Consider the following 20,791-nt stretch of genomic DNA (forward strand, 5'->3'; position numbering starts at 1 on the left):
CTAAAAACCCAATAAGGCTCAATATAATCACCAATGTAAAGTGCAAATGTCTGTTTACAGAATCATACTTGTTTCTTAAATAAAATATGCTAAAACAGATAGTCCTCGATATAATTAGTAGTGTAAAGTGCAAACGACTATTTACAAAATCGTTATTTGTCATGAATCAATAATCAGCAAAAGATTAAGAAGTTCCACAGTTTTGACCTAATATTTCTACTGCTGAAAGATAACCTGCAATTATGTTTGTCAGCACCTGCTAGACAAAGCCTGTCTAAATTAACCCTAGGGGCCCGATTCACAGAACTAACTTAAGACAAATCCCTAAACTTACTACCATTTTCTCATTTTGGTATTCACAGAAGGCACTTACTCGTTTTGGTATTTACAGAAGGCACTTACTCATTAGTGAGTAAGTGCCTTCTGTGAATACCAAAATGAGCACTTACTCATTTTGGTATTCTCAGAAGGCACTTACTCATCAATGAGTAAGTGCCTTCTGTGAATACCAAAATGGTAGTAAGTTTAGGATTTTGTTTTCAGTTAGTTCTGTGAATTGGGCCCTAGATGTTAAACTACACCAATGGTTTATGAAGTGCTGTGCCATAAGAGAGTAAAGTGCTAAATCTAGTGCGAGACAGGTAGTATAGATATGTTTTTGCAGGGCAGGTAACAGTTCTGCATGAGTAAAAGCTGGAGAATGTAAGAAATTGGATAAAAAATGTCTCCACTGCAAAAATTCTATCTATGCCTTATCCACCACTTATGATTGTGTGAATAAGAATACTAAATAATTTACACTTAAACAATCTTTGATCATAGCAGAGCTAAGCAAGCTATTAATACTAATAAAGGACAGAAACATTGGAACCTTACAGCTCTGAAACAAGAAAACTTAAGGAAGGATAACTGACCGTGCTGCAATATTCAGTTAATGATCATTGTATTGCTAATGGCCACAGGATAGCGAAGGTTGTCCATTCAAAATGATCATCAAATGTTGATTACTAATAAAATCAGGAAAGAAATGACAACCTTCCTCTAGCAGCCAGACTGCTGAGTCTGTGGAGTCGTTCTATGAATGGCGTCCACGCTGGGCTCTCCGTTATGTGTTTTTTTAATGTACTTAAATAGAAGAGCAGTGGGGCCTGTGGGGGTGGGGGGGAGATTTTGACAGGCGATGACGAGGGAACATTAATTATTTATTTAATTTTCCATCGTCATCGTCCATCAAAATCCCCTCCATCGGGCCCCACCACTCCACTGCTGTTACCTGCACGGGCCGCTGCTAAATAGAGGAGGCCAGTCTTGGAGTGGTGAACTAAAATCTGAAATGCCCTAAGAGAAGGGAATGAATCAGTAGTAATTTGCAGCTGGCAGGCCCTCCTAAAAAGTGATTGTTTTAAAAAAAGACGTGATCGGGAGCAGCGAGGAGCAACAGAGGAGTGTTAGAAGGGAGTAATGGGGAGGTGTTTTGAAAAGTGGTGATGGACAGGAAGGCATGGCGGACGTAATGGACGAGCTGGGGAGTAGGACAGGAATGGGGGCCGCAGAGGTGCGGCTGAGGAAGCCACACACAGAGGAAAATGGGGAGAGAGCAAGAAAACACTTATATTCCTGTAGAGCACTAAAAGAAAAAAAACATATTTCCCTAATTATAAGCAGTGGAAGGATTCAAGTCATCCATTCAGAACATGGTAAAGAGGAAATGCTCCAGAAATGGGAGAAATAAAGAATAGGGTGGAAACCATACAGAAGCATGGAAAAAAGATAAACAAGAAAGTAATACTAGGCATTTAGGGAAAGGGGCTAACCCAAAGCCCACTGTATTAATATATTTTAATTTTTGGAGATAGTAGGTCTTCATCAACAAACAGTTAAACTGGTCTGTAGGCCAAACCCAAAAGCATTGGCAAAGAAAGGTATTGGCTCCCCAGTCCTGCACTGAAGTGCACTTCTTTTTAGGTGGATGTGCATATGTCACCAGACAGAATATCATTACTCACAGTGCAAGGGAGTCAAGTGAGGCAGGTTAGACAGTTAAAGTTGTTTCAAGCCAAACCTAAAAATGTAGTTATAACAAGAAAGTAACTATAAGGCATAAAGAAAGTTACATTTGAACAAATAACATACTTTACTTTACTTTGTGCACAGCTAGATGATACCTGAGTCGAACTTTGATTTTGGTGCAACTTTTCCAGATGGATACAGGCTTCAGCACAGCCTCTCGGGCGCAGAGGTGGATGAGTAGCCAGGATCTTCAAGGACTGCTGGGGTTTCACAGTCCTGCTACTGGACATATTTGTAGAAGCAGAGAGTTTAGTCTTCTCTTTAAGAAGGTCTGCTTGCAATTCCTTCCCAGGGATTCTGTGTTATCATCCTCCTGGTCCCTCGTCGTCCCATCCGACTCTTTCTCTCCACTCCCGCAGCACTCGATCCCTTTCCCTATAAAAAGATGTTGGGAGGGATCCTGACCTTTTGGTCAAAGGAGGCTTGGAACAAGAAAATTCGAAAACATTTGACTTAGAATCTATATTGATATATGTTTTGCTTTTGGACAAGTCACGAATGGAAGTGGGTACAGGCAAATTGTAGCGGGTACAATTGGTGAGTCTATGGAACTGAATTGTATTGTGCTGTACTTTATCATTTGTTTAATGCTTTTCTACTCTTCATTCCACCTCTTTCAGGGCCATTAGGCAGTAGCCATTTAGTTGGTTATAGATGGGTGGTCAAGAGAAACTTTGACATGTGGACATTGAGTAACATGTTTGGTATCGTGTGAGAGGTTCAGCGGTACTCTCTAGTCATGCAGCAGCTGACTTCTAGTCTGGGAATGTGAGTGAGCGATAGGATCCTGGTTTACAGATACATACTGTTACATTTTTATCCTGGTTTTGATTCGCCATCTCGTAATGACTGAGCTTTAAGGAAAGACATTTCTATGGACTGTTTTATTTGTATCCTTTTGGTAGAAGATTCTAAACCATTTATGATTTCAATGATCTGTTTTCTGGTTTGGCTCATAAGCCTTTTAAGCCAATGTCATCCATTAATGTGAAACCAGTGAAAAAGAAGACCACTTTTTCTCAATTTGTTTATCTCTGCAATCAGGGCTTTGTGGGGGTCATTATTGCGTCCCATTTTCAAAGAAGAAGAGTCTAATGATCTGCAAAACTACCACTCTATTACAATGCTAGACAGTTAAGCAAACATTTTGCTACAGAAGCTGGAGGCTTGGGTGGAAGAAAGCAATCTTTGACTGTGATATCAGGCTGGTATTCGTAACGGGTTCAGAATGCATAGATAATATACAGCCAGTGAAGATTGTGGCCTGAGAAGCATCAAGGAGGCAATCTATTCCTGTTTCCTTGACTATCCCACAGCCTTTAAAAGTATTAAATCTGCTATTCCTTGGAATAAACAAAAAATCGGGGGGATTTGAAACTCGCCAATCAGAGCCTCCCCTTCTTACATTGAAAAACTAGGGTATAAAAATATCGATGACACTTGGGTAACCAAAAGAATATCTACAAATCGAGGATTGAAGGGTGTGCTCTAGTACCCTTGTTATTCAATTTGTATACATCTGATATGGGAATATCTCTTGAAGGATCAAGACACTAACTACCTGAGTAGGGGGTCCTTCACATACTTCTGTCTCCGTACACCAATGACATTGTTATAGTGGACACCACCAGAGTTGGCCTAGATATCATGAATGTTTACAATGAGGTGACTTAAGTAAGTAAGACTTTATTGTTCAGTTATTTAAAACTTACAATACGAACACCAGGTAAAACATCATCAATAAATAACATAACAAAATCCATCATCAATCATTTACAATACCCTAGATTTACTTCATTAAACCTCAGAGGAGAAATTGTTAACCTGAGTCATATGTCACATAATGATGATCCGCAACTTTAAACCCTCCGTCTATGGAATATAATCCTGCTAACTTTGCCCAGGTGAGTATTGGAGAAAGGAGGGTTTAATGTTCAAGTATAATAGGAGATGGACCTTGTTGTTCTAGTTTAGTATAATTACATTTGAAATACCCAGCAGGCAATGTCATATCCATTAATGCCAATCTTGTGCTAAATAGTCAAAACATGGTGCTACATATGTTTGCAAATTTTTCTACTTCATATTAAAACTGGTCTTATGAAAGCAGAACTATAGATAAAAACGTCCTGATTTAGCATGATTGATCAAACATGATTATAGCATTCACGGTTATGGATAAAACCATATTCAAACTGAATAAGTCACCCTTTCATACAATTTTTAAAACACAGTATAAACGGGCACATAAGCATCTCCTATACGCTACAAATACCACTAACAATTGCTGTTATAACTCAAGCTTTGCTAATTTTGACTCCGCAATAGACATAAACTTCAGGAATTTCCTACAAAATATCAACTTATCTCCTTGGAGACAGACTTGAATTGCTTGCCAACCTGTTCATATGGAAGTTCTTATAAAAAAAATTGTCTCAACAGTCCCTTGCGCTCCGCCATTATGGCTGGGCAGGTACAGACAATATGACAAATGTCTTGCTTAAAATAGTTACAAAGACGACATGATGATTCTTCAGACACTCTCCTCCAGATGGGTGAATTAAAATGAGTCTGCATATCTCTAAGTCGGTAAGGCAGCAGCTTTAATTTTGGCGTAAGACCATTCAAACCCCATAAGTATGATTGAAATTTTAGGAGGCCATATGAGTTTATAACCATCCATGCATGGGCTCTTTTAAACAGCACAGCTTTATCCATTAGGGATGAAATCTTTTTTCCTGCTCCGTTTATAACTCTATTGAATGCAGCTCAAGAAAGAGGTAAGGCCCAGAGCTCCTCTGCCTTAAAAGTCGCTAGTTCCAACTTAAAATAATTGTGTGTTGCAAAATTTCTTGGATCACTTATCGCTTCCCACACAATTGTACTTAATGTAGATCTTGGATCATTTTTTAGCTTGTAGCTAAATTTCAAATACGCCCCCAAAGTACAGATTGACTGTCTCCTAAGGCCAAACTGTAAGCGGATTTGGGCAGACGAGGCCGGTGAGGTAGATTATACAGGCGACAATAAGTCCCTACAATTGCATTATCTATTTTTTTGTCTGCTTTTCCTCTCAGTACCTCAACTCCATACGTTAGAGAATGGGAATGTTTAGCAGCCATTACTTGCAGGAGTGGCTGGAGGGACAGGCCTTTCAAAGAGTCCCGTAAGGAAGATAAAGCGGCAAATAGTGTATTATTTCTTCTTTGAATTGCCGAACTCTGGTTTTAAATGAGCCTCTAAAGTAAAAAATCACCCCCAAGTGTTTGTACTCGGTCATGGTTTCCAAAGCTGTCTCTTCTATATAGAATGTTGGCGATGAAGATCTTCCCCTTGATACAAGCATGGTTTTTGTTTTATTAAGATTAACTCATAACCAATAATCTGCTGCATATTGAGCAGTTGTGTTGATTAAACGCTGAAGACCAACTTTTGTATAACTAATCAAAACAACATCTTCGTCATACAACATATGTGAATGAGGTATCTTGAAAGTAAATGAAGCTCAAAAGAAAAAAATCATCTCTTATGGTAGTACAAACATTTAATGTACTTTGAGGCGCAAAAACTGGAACATGTGGATACCTATAATTATCTAGGTGTTTAGCAAGATAGATGACAAGTTTCAGAAGCTCGGCTGCTTGCACTAAATGTGCTGCTATACCTGAAGCTACATAGCCCAACGATGTTGTTCAATTTTGCAGATATTAATTGAATTGGTAACAGCACTTTAATATGATGTGCTGACCTTCACAAACGGGCGGTGTGATGGTTTGGAGATGCTATTTGGTACCTGCCTTAACTTTATTTTTTGATTACCCAAGTCATATTCAATGAGCTAAGTAGGAGTAGAGTTGGGGCTCACATGTACGAGGTGTATGTTAGATGCCAAGTTTATTCAATATTGCTTTCTTTTTTGAAGCGCCATTGGTAGACCTGGCATTTGTAGTGTGTTTACCTCCAGACGTTATGCCTTTTGGCCTCCTGTTTTGGACAAATGTTTTCATTGCTTTTAGGACTCTGGGCACTTTACCACAGCTAATCAGTGCTAATGTGCATATGCCCTCTGTGTGAATTGTATTATTGATGGGTGTATCCATGATTTACATATATGATTTACTATAAGTCCCTAGTAAAGTGCACAGGTATGCCTGAGGTCTGTACATCAAATGCAACTAGTGGGCCTGCAGCACTAATTGTTCTACCCACACAAGTAGCCTTTCAAAGGTGTCTCAGACCTGCCACTGCAGTGTCTACATGCACAGTTTTAAACTGCCATGTCAACCTGGCAAGTGCACCCACTTGCCAGGCCCTAACCTTCCCTTTTACTACATGTAAGGCACACCTAATGTAGGCCCAAGGTACTCCCAGGGGCAGGGTGTAGTGTATGTGACATGTGCTGGTGTGTTTTACATGTCCAGATAGTGAAATACTTTGCATTTAATTTTTTCACTATGGAAAGGCTCTTTTTCCCATAGGTGATCATTGAAGATTCCTTGTAACATTTTACAAGTGTAACTTTCAATTGGGAAAAGATTGAGAAATTAAGTTTCGGTTCCCTGAGCTCAGAATTAATAACACATCTTTTATTAAAGGTGTTTTTTAAATTGTGTGTTTGAAAATGTCACTTATAGAAAGTGGGCATTTTCTTGTTTAACCATTGTGTGCCTTTGCCTGCCTGTGGAGTCAGTGTCTGGTTTTAGATTGATAGGGGCTTGTTAGTGCATTCACTCCAGACACTCCATGCATATGCTGATGAGCCATCCTGGGCAAGAGTGGTGGGAGGAGTTGTCACTAGCGCCTGAATAGGCTGTGGCTGTCCTGCACAATGCGGTCTCCACCCCATATAGTGTGGCTGTACCAGGGAGGACAGAACTGCTTTTGCTGAGCACGAGGAACTTTGTGAACAAATACTTCAAAGGGAAAAAGGGGTATTAGACCTAAAACCCGGAACTCTAGATTACTGCAGAACTAAGGAACCTGCCAGGAAAAGGGCTGGAAAAGCTGTCAGGAGGAACTGCCACTTTGCTGCATGCTTTGGTGTGTTGGCCTGATGCTTGCTGCTTCTATCTTGGACAGGGAAAGGACTGGATTGTGCTTTCATCATCCTGCTGCTAGAGTTTTCTGCAAGGGTTTGAAGTAGAGCTTTACTCCTGTTGGAAGACTTGGGGAAATCAAAGACTTCATGACATTTCTTTTGGACTAAGGGACCTGCCAAGACGAAGAGCTGGAAGAGTTACCAGGAGGAGTACTGTCCCTTTGCTGTGTGTTGCTTTGTAGGGTTGGCCTGCAGTTGCTGCCTCTGTCTTGGGCAGTGTAAGGACTGGACTGAACTTTCTGCAACTTATATCCTGAGTTTCTCCAATGGATTGAAGTAGAGTTTGCCTTCTGTTGGATGTCTCAGGAACATCAAGGTCTTCAAGTTCACCAACAGCACTGGGAACTGTTTTTTGGTGCTGCAACAGAAGGAAAACCACTACGGAGCAATCAACGACTCTGCTGCCGGCTCAGTGACATGAAGGCACCGCAGAGAGCATCGCCCCGCTTCACACCACAACCCTGGTCTCCCCGACGTCGCCGCCTGACACCGTCACCAAGCTGCTGCTTGCACCATAATCTGTGGGTACCGCACTTTGCATCAGCTTGCTTCACAGCGCCACTTGGCCTCACCGATGACGACGCTCCACGCTAACATCAACACCGTTGCCTGCACCGTGGCCTATGGACACCGCTTGTGAGGTACACAAAGCATCACCCCGTCCCATACCGCAGCCCTGGTTCACCGACATCCGTGCCATTGACTCCGGCATCGCCAACTAATGCCGCTGCTTGCAGCGCGGCCTGTGGGCCCCGCACGAAGCATCTCCCTGCTTCGCATCACAACGTTGGTCCACTGACGACAGCGCTTCAGCAATGACGACGCCACTGCATGCACTGTGACCTGTGGACACCTGACTAGAAGGAAGGGTCCCTACTTGGACATGGTACAAACCTGCCAACAAGAGATACCCATTTCTAACAGTCATTCAAGTGTTACTTAATATTTTATTGTGGACTGAATTATTTGCAACGGGGATCTGATCTTATACAACCATACGCTTATACTTTTTTGAAGACCAGGGTAAAGAATAAAATAAGCCACATCTCATTTCACAGAGGCCTACTGAAGTTTAGTGCTTACAAATGAGATTGTTTTGGAGACCTGCATTGTCCTCTGTCTGCAGTTTTATTGAACTGATCCAACTAATGCTCCTGAGAGACAAAAGCTAATGAGGTTTGGAGTTCAATTGTTGCCAAAAGCTATGATAAGAACTGCCTGGCGGAATGAGACAACTCACATTTGTGGCTGCTGTATATTTGCTAGGGAGGAAAACAGGGGCATAGCTTGGTCAGTACGATTGGGGGGTGAGCTTCAGATTTCCCAACAATCACTCAGGCGTATCTTGTGAAAATAAATTAGATGAGAAGCAGGGCATGAGGGGGGCTTAAGGGGCAGTGCGTTAGGAGTACTTAAAACAATATTTTTCAAACTAACCAACAGTGGCGGCTGGCACGGATCAGGGGTGGCGGGGCAGGGAGATGGGGTGGTGTTGGGGGGTAGATAACAATTTATTCATTGAACTTACCTCGTCTCCACGTTGCCGCGTCCTCCTCGTTGTGTCTCTCAACTCCTTCCTCCAGCCAGAACAGGAAGCACCCAAGAACCACCCAGGTGCCCCTGAGCCAATCACAATGCTGCATTGCAGCGTTGTGATTGGTCTGGGTGCCATGTATCGGCACTCAGAGAGGGAATGAGGGACCTGGGCATGTTCTCCACACAGGCTGTAATGCAGCCTGGGTGGAGAACATGCTATGTGTGCATGAATGTTTGGCCGACCCGACACGGACTTCCAAACGTTCATGTGCACTTAGGGATTGAAAACCACTCCTCCCCTCCCTGCTCTTTCAGTAGAACAGCCCCACACCACCAGGCAAAGCTGCTGCACCCGCAACAAGAAAAACTAAAATTAAAATAACATTGAGTTATTATCATTTTATTTTTCCTTACACTGCTGAAAAGCAGTGGAGCAACGCTCCTCCGCCTTAGCAGAGGAGCCACCACTGCTAACCAACATTTTGTATGAACTTCAAAAGAGAAACAAGAGAGCAAGTGTGTGTGTGTTTTTGTCTGTGTGTATGTGAAAATCCCAGGTGAAGTCCGACAGACACCTTATTATACCCAACTGAAAGTACTTGTACTACAGAATACATTTTTAGGGTGGTGTAACTACCTGAAAAAGTGGAACATGTGAAACTATTATTTATAGATTTAATATTAACTCATTTAAAAGACAGTATGACCATCACAGAGAACCATTTAACTTCGGTACCGTAATCTATAGTGGATTATGCTTCCTGCCTGCTGTCTTCCATTAGAGAGTTGTTTGTATCCATTGTATAATATGCAAAAAAATCAATATGCTCATAAGTACTTACCTGTTCGTAACGATGAGTATTATATTTCTATAATACATGTTGCTACCCCTACATTGGTGGTGTATGTTGTATTGGAGTGACACTGTTGAACATATTGAAGATTAATGAAGAACTACTGAGAAAAAAACGAATTTCAAAGGCAAGGTACTAGGCGACTACTCTTTCCCTCGCCTAGTAGAAAATCTGACTTCAATTAAGAAACTATAAGTGTAAAGTCTGTTAGGAGTATATTTTATGTTAACAAGGTAGGCTTGGGGCCTGACTACCAATTGTTTACAATCTGTAGTTTAGAGCGGCCACCAGTTGCCACGAGACAAATGGTAATAGTTTCCTGCTACAATGCTTTTAACTTTTTGGGACATTTTTCCCTTTTGATTATCTCGATGGATAGGTATAAAAATATTGTTGTATTAATGAGGATTTGGTGGAATTGAAAACTAAGAATGTATTCATTTGTTTGAAAATGCACTTTTTAAAATATTTTTCTGCGATTTCCCTATGGCTGTATTTTTAATCTTAATGATTTTGATCAATATACAGTAAAATATTACCTTTCAAGGGTTAGCAAATTTCAGTTCACTCCTCCGAAAAATCCTATATATTGTTTCATATGGATAAGATTTTTCTCAGAACTCCTCCCTCTGTTTGCTATAGGGGCACCAGTATTTTCATATGAATTAGAAAACCTTAATTCCCCTCTTTTTGAACAAATCCTACTCGTTCATCACTTTAAACAGCTTGTTTATCAATTATGGTGGCCCTAATCCAGGAAAATTGATTCCTATAGGTCCTATTAGTCACTGGGTTGTCTCCTGCATGATGTAATGCTGCATGATTCGAGAGGACCCTCGCCAGATCTTCATGCTCAAATGCTCATGTCATGCAGCCCAAAGCAGCAGGTCCCTGGCAGATTCCCATGCAAGTAGCTCTCAAAATGAGAGGTGCAAGGTTATCCTGTCCGCTTCTTGAAATGCCTCCATAGTTGAAGCCTTTGGAGAGTGGATCGCTCAAGGTTTGCTGTGGATACATTTCGCCAAATAAAATATGTCTGGGAAAAATGTCCACGAATGCAGGAAACACTTGCAAAATATGTGCACAACCACTAAATTCTACAACAAATCACTCGTCCTTGAATACATCTTAAAACAGTGCGGTAATCCCACATCCTGGGATTTACAAACCCACAGAATTTGCAAGATGAGCCCCTGCACCAAGACTCAGATAGCCAGGTATTGTGAAGGGATGTCTTGGGTTTAAATCTTGAAATGTATTTCCACCTGTTCCCACATTTTATGCTGTTTCTACTTATTTATAAAGAGATAGGCTGACTGCCATCCTGCCATAAGTAACTGCTATTTACCTTATTGTCTCTAGTACCATTCCCAAAGCCTTGTTCCACAAATGGTGCATTTGGTCTTTATGGACAGAGACAAAAGGAACTAATCTGGGTGAGGGCCTGGTATGGTTTCTATTTTCAAAGGCATTTTTCTGTTAAAAAATACTCCAGTATATTACTCTGCAGAGGAAGGCCTCCCAATATAGTAGAGAAATAAATAATCTATTACTAAAAGCATAGAGTCATTTATGCGGGTAACTTCCACTTATTTCCACTAATGATTAGGTCATGGATGTTGAATTGTGATCACTAGTGTCACCAGGACCCTGAGTGCAGGGTCCTCCTGTCCTACAGGCTGGACTCTGGATACAGCTCCCTGTCCCAGGGTATGTACGGGGAGTGAGAGGTGCAAGGGCCATAGAAGAGTTTGATAGCACTTGGGCGATACAGCGGGTGACAGACTTCACCATAAGTAGAGGAACAGCCTAACAAAGGGGGCACCAAGAATAAGTGTGACAATTGCACAAGCGTGTCCCCGTCTCATCTGATCCTGCCTTCCCAGAACACAACATGGGTACCTCCAAGTACACTCTTGCACTGATGATGCTAAAATCAAGGTAATTTATTCACCATTTTGTGATGGGTGGCCACCACCATCTGCAGCAGGTATTAATGTATTTTTATTTTGGGGGGTTTCTAAAGTGCGACTCATACTCCAGGGGAGTCTTTTGGCACAACAGACTTCGTTGAGAAGTCACTCTACCTTAGCTCACGAACAGCCATGTTTTGAGCAGTTTTCTAAATCTTAACAGGGTGGGGGCAGCTCTGAACAGTGGCGTAGGTGAGGGGGAAACTTTTTTTGAGTGTGGCGTGTGACGGCACTTCACCCTTTCACTTCATCCCTACACTTCACTAGCACCCCACTACCGCCCCTTACCTGCACGCACCGGCTGGCACTGGGCGGCAAGACCGCTAGCTAGCCACACCACTGAGCTCTGAACAGCGCGGTGGCATCTCTGAGGTGGTCGGCAGCCAGGAACTAGTCATTGAGATGGCGTCGGCTAGCAATGGCTACTCCGCCCCAGCCTCTTACCTAAAGGGCAGATCATCTTGACAGTTCCCTTTCCAAGGTATGAACTATACCCTTGGTCGATGTGACCTGTCAAATTTGACCATCACCGGGAAATTTCAACCCTCCCTTGAGGCAGCGCCCTACTCACTAATCAGGCAGATCACAACATTGATCCTCGTGCTGGCGGCTGGGCTGAGACTGGAGGCGAATGTATCTGAAGCAACATTTACATTCAGCTTTCTAAATCAGTAAACCAATATTAATCTCTTTGTTAAACATCTCGATTTTAGATGATTGTTATTTTTAAAATTAGAAACGGCAATTAACCAGCGTTATGGTTTTTATTCTCGTTGTATCTGCAAAATGCAAGAATGTTGTAAATGAATGCCATGTAGTCATTTTTTTTGCTCCTTGGTGCACTTTAAAATTAAGGAATCTGAAGCATCTCTAAAAAGAATGTATTGAAACCCAACTCTTGTACTTTCCAAATCTTGGCCTGGGTGAATAGCAGAGCAAGCATGTGGAATGTTTTTAATTAACTGAACGTCCTTGAAAATATTAGCATCAATTTTCTTCGGGTCTTTCTGTTATAAGCTCTGTGTGTTTGATGAGTGATCGCTTTACAACTTCAATAAATATTGTCAAAGCTATTTTACTTTAGAAAGTTAAGTTTGCAGCAATCTACTTTGCTGTCATCTAGGCAGGCTATGGCTTTCCCTCTGGTTCCCCTTGGTCTTATCCTTCCTAGCCCTCCTGTCTGGAGTCAGTAAGGCAGCATCTGGAACAAGCATTGTCAAATCCAACGAGTCTGGCTTTTTCTTTGAGGACGTTTGGTAATAGTTGGGTGACTTAGTGTTTGTTACCGCAAGCCGTCCTCAAAAAGAAATTCCATATTATGGTAACATATTGCCCTATAACAAAATGGAAGCTGGGAGTAGGGCCCCTTTGCTGAAAAGACAGCATTAACCCCTTCCACGCGGGGGTAATTCTCCTGCGGCGCGGGGGGAGGGCGGCGGCGGTGGCGCTGTGCTCGTGACGAGCCCAGCTCGTCATGAGGCACAGTGGAGTTGTGCTCATGACGAGCTGAGCTCATCACGACCTTGCCCACTGATTGAGTCTCCCGCACAGGCGGTGAATCAACCGCGCGTTGGCGGGCCGCGACGGTCATGATGAGCTGGGATCGTCATGAGCGCCGAAGAGGTTAGAAGAAGTAAGCTCAAGGAAGAGTGTTATGAAAAGATTGCGACTGTACTGTACATTTGACGCACCCATGGGAGGGGCCCAACATCAGGGTTCACAACCGGTTTAGTTCAGTTACTTTACAGACCTCAAGAAGGTGTGATCTTTACGCCTGACTTTTAATTCACAACCTCTAAACAAGTCGATCATGCAAAGTAAGGTTTTAAAGTTTGCTCGTTGACGCATGCCAAAGCATCCATAACGCAAGAGTATTTTGTGGTTCACGTTGGTAAACAGAATACTATTAAGATGCTCTTAAGTGCCTGGCATCTGTGGGTGTGGTTGGTTTTCACTTGATGTTACACGATAAACGGATGACCCTTGTAGCACGGATGATACTATAACTATTTATTCACAACAGCGATACCAGAGGCATCTTATCACCACAGAAACCACCAGCTGAACCCCAGGTACTCAACCACTGGTTCCAACAGAAAGTAGTATCAGTCACTGCAGGCATTCTAACATCAAGTCGCACCCAATGCCACATATGTTCAGTTTCTGCAGACGATAAATATAGGTGCAACAAAACAGCAAGCATTTGCAAAAGTAGTAGGTTTGGCATTCGCATTTGAGTGCTGACAAAAACCTTAAATATGCATGCAGCAGTGCAAAACAAATAAAGGTTGCATTGTGTATGGAATACATAGATGAGACAAAGGATTAAATGCTTGATCAGAGAGTGTACTTCTCAGAAGTAAAACAGAGCCTCATGCATTCCAATGGAAGGATGTTATGTTAATTTAATTTATAATGCGCGTGAATCACCCCGGGAGGGGTATCTCGGCGCCACACTGCACATAACCAAATAATCAGACTACTTAGGCCAGAAAAAGCAATGTTTTAAGATATTTTCTGAGTTTGAAGTGGTCAGCGCATGATGGATGTGGAATGGGACTTGTTCCAAAGGAAGGGGGCTAAATAAGAGAAGGATCTACATCCGGAACAAGATTTTATGATCCGTGGTACTGTCAGTAAGGCTTTATCACTAGATCTTAAAGGTCTGCCTGAATGATAATGGATGAGTTTAGAGGAAAGGTAACTTGGACCTTTTCCATGCAGGAACCTAATGGTCAGACAACAAACCTTGCAGATGATTCTTTAACGAATTGGCAACCAGTGAAGCGCATGCAAAAGAGGGGCTGAGGCTCTCCTAGCTGGACGATTGTTGATGAGACGTGCCTCCGTGTTTTGCACTACTTGCAGTTTTCTTAAGGCGGTCTTATTTATGGAAGCCAATAATCAGTCAATCAATTAGGGGTTTGTTAAGCGCAGCTTCTCACCCGGAAGGGTCTCAAGGCGCTGGGGGGGCACAACTCCTAGGCACTCTTGGAGTACCGTAGGTGGCCAAGTGGGTCAGAGGTCTTCCCTGGCCTTTCAGGGTACGTGCCGTGCCGGATGCTCATGGTGATTCATAGAAGAGCCAGGTCTTGAGGTCCTTCAAGGGAGAGTTGGTGTCTGGCGGAGGTGGAGAGGAAGGGTGTTCCAGGCCTTTGCAGCGAGGAAGGCGAAGGAACGACCTCCTGTTATGGTCTTCTTGATGAGCGGAGGGATCTTTGGGGTGCGTGGAATGAGAGGCGGTGGTACATGTAGATTTGTCCGGTGTTGTGTAGGGCTTTGTGGGCGTGGGTGAGAAGCTTAAATGCTATTCTCTTCTAGACGGGGAGCCAGTGTTGTGCCCACGGGTGTTGGGTGATGTGGCAATGGCGTAGTAGGTTAAGGACTAGTCTGGCGGCTGCGTTCTGGATGTTCTGGAGTTTGTGGGTGAGGTTCTTGTTGATCCCGGCATAGAGTGTGTTGCCGTTGTCCATTCTGCTGCTGATGAGGGCATGGGTGATGGTTTTCCTGTGTTTGAGGGGGATCCAGTTGAAAGTTTAACGTAGGAGATGGAGGGTGTGAAAACAAGAAGAGGTGACGGCGTTCATCTGGCGGTCCATTTTGAATTCGGAGTCCAGGATGATTCGGAGGTTGCGTGCGTGATCCGCGTGTGGGGGAGGATTCACGAGGGCTGGGGGCCACCAGGTGTCATTCCAGGCATCGGGATGTGGGCCTATCATGAGTACTTCGGTTTTGACTGTGTTCAGTTGTAGGCAGCTGTTCTTCATCCACGTGGCAACTGATTCCATTCCTTCTTGAAAGTTGTGTTTTGAGATGTTGGGTTCGTTGGATTGTGAGAGGATGACATGCGTGTCGTCTGCGTACGATATGATTGGCATTGCAATAGTCCAGGCGGCTCCTGACCAATGCTTTGACTAGGGTTTTCCATGCTGAATGTGAATGGAGGGGAAAAACTCTCCGAAGCAGATGCAACATATGAAAGCAGGTGCTAGTGGTAGTAGCAACCTGTTCTTTCATAGTGAGAGCTTGGTTAAGGCAGAAACCTACATTTTTTTACAATTAATTTAGGAGTAGCGGCAATTCCAAGCTCAGATGGCCACCAGTCGGGTGACCGAAACTGTTAAGCCTTGCTAAACAACATAATTTCAGTTTTGTTGGCATTTAGCTGGAGACAGTTCTCTCTCATCCAGGTTGCAATGGCTATCATACCTGCTGAGAAACGAGCTTTAGCATTGTTCAGCTCTTGGTTGAGGTGAAGATTAATTGCGTATCATCAGCATATGACAGTTGTTGAAATCTATACTGTTTAACAAGGTTAGCAAGGGAGGGCACGTAGTTGTTAAAGTGTAGAGCTCAGGAAGGAGCCCAGTGCCACCCCCTTATCAAGTTTCAGGGTGTGCGACTTGAAGGCTCCTAGATTGATTGTCTGGGTTTGATTGGTTAAAAAGTGTTTGTACCGTAATAGGGCTGTGCCAAGAATTCTTAACTGCTGCAGTCTTTGCAGCAATCTAGGATGGGAAATAGTATTGAAAGCTGTGGAGAGGTCCAACAGCCCAAGTAATAACGGATTGGTTTTGTCTAAGTAGAATCTGATTACATCTGTCACTAAGACCAGATTTGTCTCAGTACTATGCATGGGTCTAAAACCTGACTAAGAGCCTGATTACGATGTTGTTAGGAAACTGTCATGAACGAATCTGTTCCGGACTTGTTTCCTACTGAATCAGGTCCTGCTAGTCCGGACAACCAATTACGATGCTTCCCAACATTGTTCGGTTGGACTCTTGTTGATTTCAATGGGAGCCTGTGTTCTGAACTGGAGCACAGGCTCCCATTGGAAAAAGGGGTGGTTGGGCAAAACCTTGCATCCTGCGACGGGCACCTCGTGGAGCCTGCCACATTGTGCATTTTTGAGAAGAGGGGTCCCTTGGGAACCCCCACGGGCCATGTTTGGATGCCTCCAGGTGAAGAGGGCCCCAAAACGGGCCCCCAAAGACCGATTTCTGAAAGCCATTTCATCTCAGGCAAACCGAGTCGGGAACGGCTGTCCAAATCGGTCATCGTTATCGCTCGTCTGGAAACCGTGCACATTGAGCTGAACGATTCGGCTCCGAAAAACTTAGACTGACCCAATGCCTTTCGGAACTGATTCGGACTGCATGTACGGTTTCCGAAAATCTTAATCAGTCGTTGGGAAAACTGTATGATTCGGTAGGAAACAAGGGTTCCCAATCGGATTCGGCAATACCGAATCCCATTCAGAGCCCTTCCTAACAATATCGTTATAGGGCCCTAAGAAGGGTTCAACAGCTTATTTCTTTATAGAATGTTCCATAAGTTGGAAATTGACTTGACCTTCCAACAGCTTACCCAATAGAGGGAGGAGAGAAATGGGTCGATAATTGGTGAAATCCATAGGGGACAAATTGGTCTTTTTTTTAATAGGAGTGACCATTGCTGCTTTCCAAGCCGAATGAAATTCCCCAGTAGACATGGATAGATTAAATAGTGATCAAATTGTGTACAAATAAATGGCTGTGGCTAGTTGAGAGGACAGGGACGCTGTGATGCGAGGGAGGAACTGTCTAGAGGAGACCCTGACTTAGCAGTTGCCAAAACCTTCTGGATTGAGTTGAGCAAGAGTAGCTTAAGATTGCCAAAGGCAGGACTATTGGTAGTGAGCAAGGATTGTTACGGGGAAGTTTTGATAGATTTTATTGATTTTTTTTCTACAAAATGAATCGCAAGAGAGTCACAAAGAGCTTGCAATGGAATAATATCTTTAGAATAGGCTTGAGACTTTAAAAAGGAATTAAGAACTTTAAAGAGCTTCTTGGAAGAGTTACTAGCCAGATTAATTTGGAGGTAGATGTGTGTTTTATGGGCTTTTTTTATATTGCGGTAGCACTTCGTTAAGGCTAGTTTGTATATCTCTTGTTACTAAAATGACTCCATTATCTCTTGAGATTTTTTAGCATACATCCAAACAGCCTACATAAAGAGTGTAGGACTAAAATACTCCTGTTGGCTGATCCAGGGTGCAATTGCCAATGTCTGAAGCAAATGGATGAAGGTTCCTGAGACAAAGATGTTGCTCGTGTTGTAAATAGTGAACATAAAATGCCTAGACAGCAACATATTGCAAAGCAGATACTTTTGGCAAAGGCCAGTTTTCTGGTACAGAGAGCATTCAGTTGCCTGAGGACGTTCAACATGGTAGGCAAGGAGCCCAATGGAGAGTCTGATTCTGCATGTGGTGATGTCCTAAAGATACCATGTTCTAGTCCTATTCTCAGTTATGTGGCTATGTCTTATTCATTGAGCCATATGATTTTGATCCCTCATGAATGAGGCTGAAGTACTTTACTATAGCCTTAGAGCCCGCCTTAGTGGGCTCTACCAACCATTAAAGGCCCGCTCCAGCATTAAAGGCCGAGCCGAAGGTGAGGACCTTTAACAAGGGAGTGTGCCTTTAATGGCAGGTGGAGCCCGCTCCAAAGGGCTCTAAGGCTATTAGAACATTCCGCCCTTAGAGGGGAGGATGATCTAATTTGTAAAACAAAGGCCTCACAGAGCCCAAGGGGGTCAAAATCCCCTTGGGATCCGTGAGGCCTTTATTAAACATTGGAATGTGGATGCTCCAGGCTTCTACCGGCCACTAGAAGCCTGGAGCACTCCATTGTTTTCAATGAAGCGCTCAACATTCCAATGTTCTAATATAGTTTATGCTTATTTTAGGTCAATGGAAAGACTCATTGTCTGAAGGATGGATATCTGTTTGCAGCATTTCTTCTTGATGAGTGCTGTTAGGCTTAGTAATTGCCAACTATTTTTTATTTTCTATGTATATAGCAGTACTGCAGAACTTATTATTTTAAATGAAGTATTTGAAAAGGCCTCCATTTTAAGCAAGGTGTCTTTGTTAAGGAAGCTCATTTGGGTGGTGGAAATAACAGTGATGATAGTGATATTGATGTTTTAGACTCCAGTGTGTCTATCCACTGCATTCATGGTTGCAGAAATACTGCAGCTACCTGTACATAGGTTGATGGTATGCTCATAGTTGTTATAGTGCTTATGGTTGTTTTTAGTCTGTACCTCAAGATCATGTGGGATAGAGTATTACGGATGTCTGATGGGACGTTGTTCCAGAGGTGAGGTACTATGACTGCAAATTTCCTGTTGTCTCTGCTGTTGATTTTGGTTCTTAGTTTGGTTCTTAGCGACTCTTCTGTGGATCAGATATGACTGGATGGTTAAAACTTGTTCATCTTGTTGAGACATAATTGGGGGTAGATTCATCCAGGTATCTGTGTCAGGCAGAAGACCATGAATTCAAACCTTGAGTCAATGTCACTTTTTGACTGCTGTCTTTTTAGCTTGATGACGGACTTCAGACTGCATTATGGGCCTTTTATGGGGTCTTGATCTGGAATGCTGGGTAATCAGCACATAATGCATAGCTTCACTTGAGGCAGACGTTAACAGGTGTCCTATTGTGCATGACAGTATCACAAATCTAGGCTCTATTAGATATGTGTCCAGAGTTCTGTTTATTATGCTCTGTAGGATGTTTTTTGTGGCATAGCATAGTGGGAAGTCTATTGAGAGCACTGTGTTGAAAGGTGTTCTGTTTAATGTGTCCTGTTCAATGTTTTTTGGGTGGTGTATACTCATTAAAGGTACTGTTCTGTGTCACATCATTGTGGCCACCTCTCCTCATAGCGTGTGGATGTCCAGTTGCACCTGTCTACCCTTTGTGGAAGGCTGGGTTTACATCACTTTTCTGTGTGGAAGTTGGAGCCCTTTTCTACTCTAATACGGAAGTTGAAGGTCACCTCATGTCACTTAGAGTTGAAATCTGGTCCATCCTCCCACCTGAGCATGTGGAGCTTGAGATAGAGAAACGAATGGAGATTCAAAGAGATTGAGGATGGAAGACATGATGGGACTAAAACCACCTTTCAACTAGATGTGCACTAAGATCAAGGAGGGTTTGGTCCACGGCTAACCACTCAGTCAGCAAGCTAGACCTGTGCTTGGTAAGGAACAATCTACCCCTGGGTTGTGCCCTTTAGTATAAAAGTAGCTCACACCAGATGTTCATGCTTTTCTCCTCTCCTTTTCAGGATTACCTGGGATGTATCATAGACACCGGCCACCTGCCCCTGGAGCCCGAGCAAGTCAGTACCTTGTTCTGCAACATCGAAGACATTTACGAGTTCAACAGGTAAGCTGCACTTGAGACGAGCCCCTTTGCCGTACGTCAGATAATCTGGACATGCGCGGTCACATATCGCCCCTAATATTCCTCAGCATTATTTGCCAAGGTGTGATACATTTATCTGCAAACATTCCCTCATGTCTATCCTGTGTCCCAGCTATTCCTAAATCTTTGCTGTTAGGATGTTTTCCAGTGTCAATTAGTTTTCGAGTAGTGTGTTTCTCATTAACATGGCATCCAATGCTCGAACCAGGACCTGAGAGTTTAAAAAAAAAAAAAGGAAAAATACGCAAAACAACGTAACGGCCATTACTCAGGTGTATCTTTTCTCTGGTGATTGGACCAAGAATGGCCATTGAGGTGTTCTGTGAAAAACAGGCAAAGCAATGGAATGCTGCTTAGCTACTTTTTTTTGGTACAAGAGTAGGAATTACAATTTAAAGGTGTTTAAATGTTTGGACACACCATTTAGGTTTTGCCCAGGATACAACAGCAACATTTTCGAGAATGGCAGCAGCAATAGATATAAGTCCAAAATCATGTTAGTCTTAAAGAGCATGTGATCACGAAACAGGTAAAGGTGACCTAGAGAAATGCAAGCTGTGAGGGGCTGCTGTTCTACTTCATGGTACCAGCTGCGGTTCGTGCAGGGAACAGCGGTAGGGCCGGGTGGGGGGGGATTTCGAGGGACGATCCCGAGGGAAAATTAAATAACTAATTAATTTTCCCTCTGCATCGTCCATTGGAGTCCCCCCCCCCCCCCCCCCCACCCGGCCCCACCGCAGTTACCTGCATGGACTGTGGCTGCATGGTATGAGTACAGTCTCAAAGCACGTTGGCAATAAGTAACTGATCTAAAACTGTGATTTTGGACGGTTGTGATGTGTGTCGATGGACACTATGTCGTTCCACAAAGATGGTTTCTCTACTTTACCGGGTTAACCATACCAAAAACCCCATAACAGATTAAATAAATCAAACAAAACAAATTGAAAGGGCACACCACATATTCAATAGCAAATTAAAAAGATCCATT

The 20,791-nt window shown here is 43.0% G+C and overlaps 1 protein-coding gene across 1 annotated transcript in view; it reads left to right on the forward strand.

Moving 5' to 3' along the window:
* LOC146797786 (uncharacterized) overlaps positions 1–20,791 on the forward strand; it is a 420,200-nt gene that overhangs the window by 215,614 nt on the left and 183,795 nt on the right. Inside the window, exon 4 of the mRNA XM_085624971.1 lies at positions 19,661–19,761. Within this exon, the coding sequence (XP_085481097.1) occupies positions 19,661–19,761 (101 nt within the window). The remainder of the gene's footprint in view (positions 1–19,660; positions 19,762–20,791) is intronic.

Source organism: Triturus cristatus, chromosome 9, assembly GCF_964204655.1.
Source record: "Triturus cristatus chromosome 9, aTriCri1.1, whole genome shotgun sequence".
Lineage (NCBI taxonomy): Eukaryota > Metazoa > Chordata > Amphibia > Caudata > Salamandridae > Triturus > Triturus cristatus.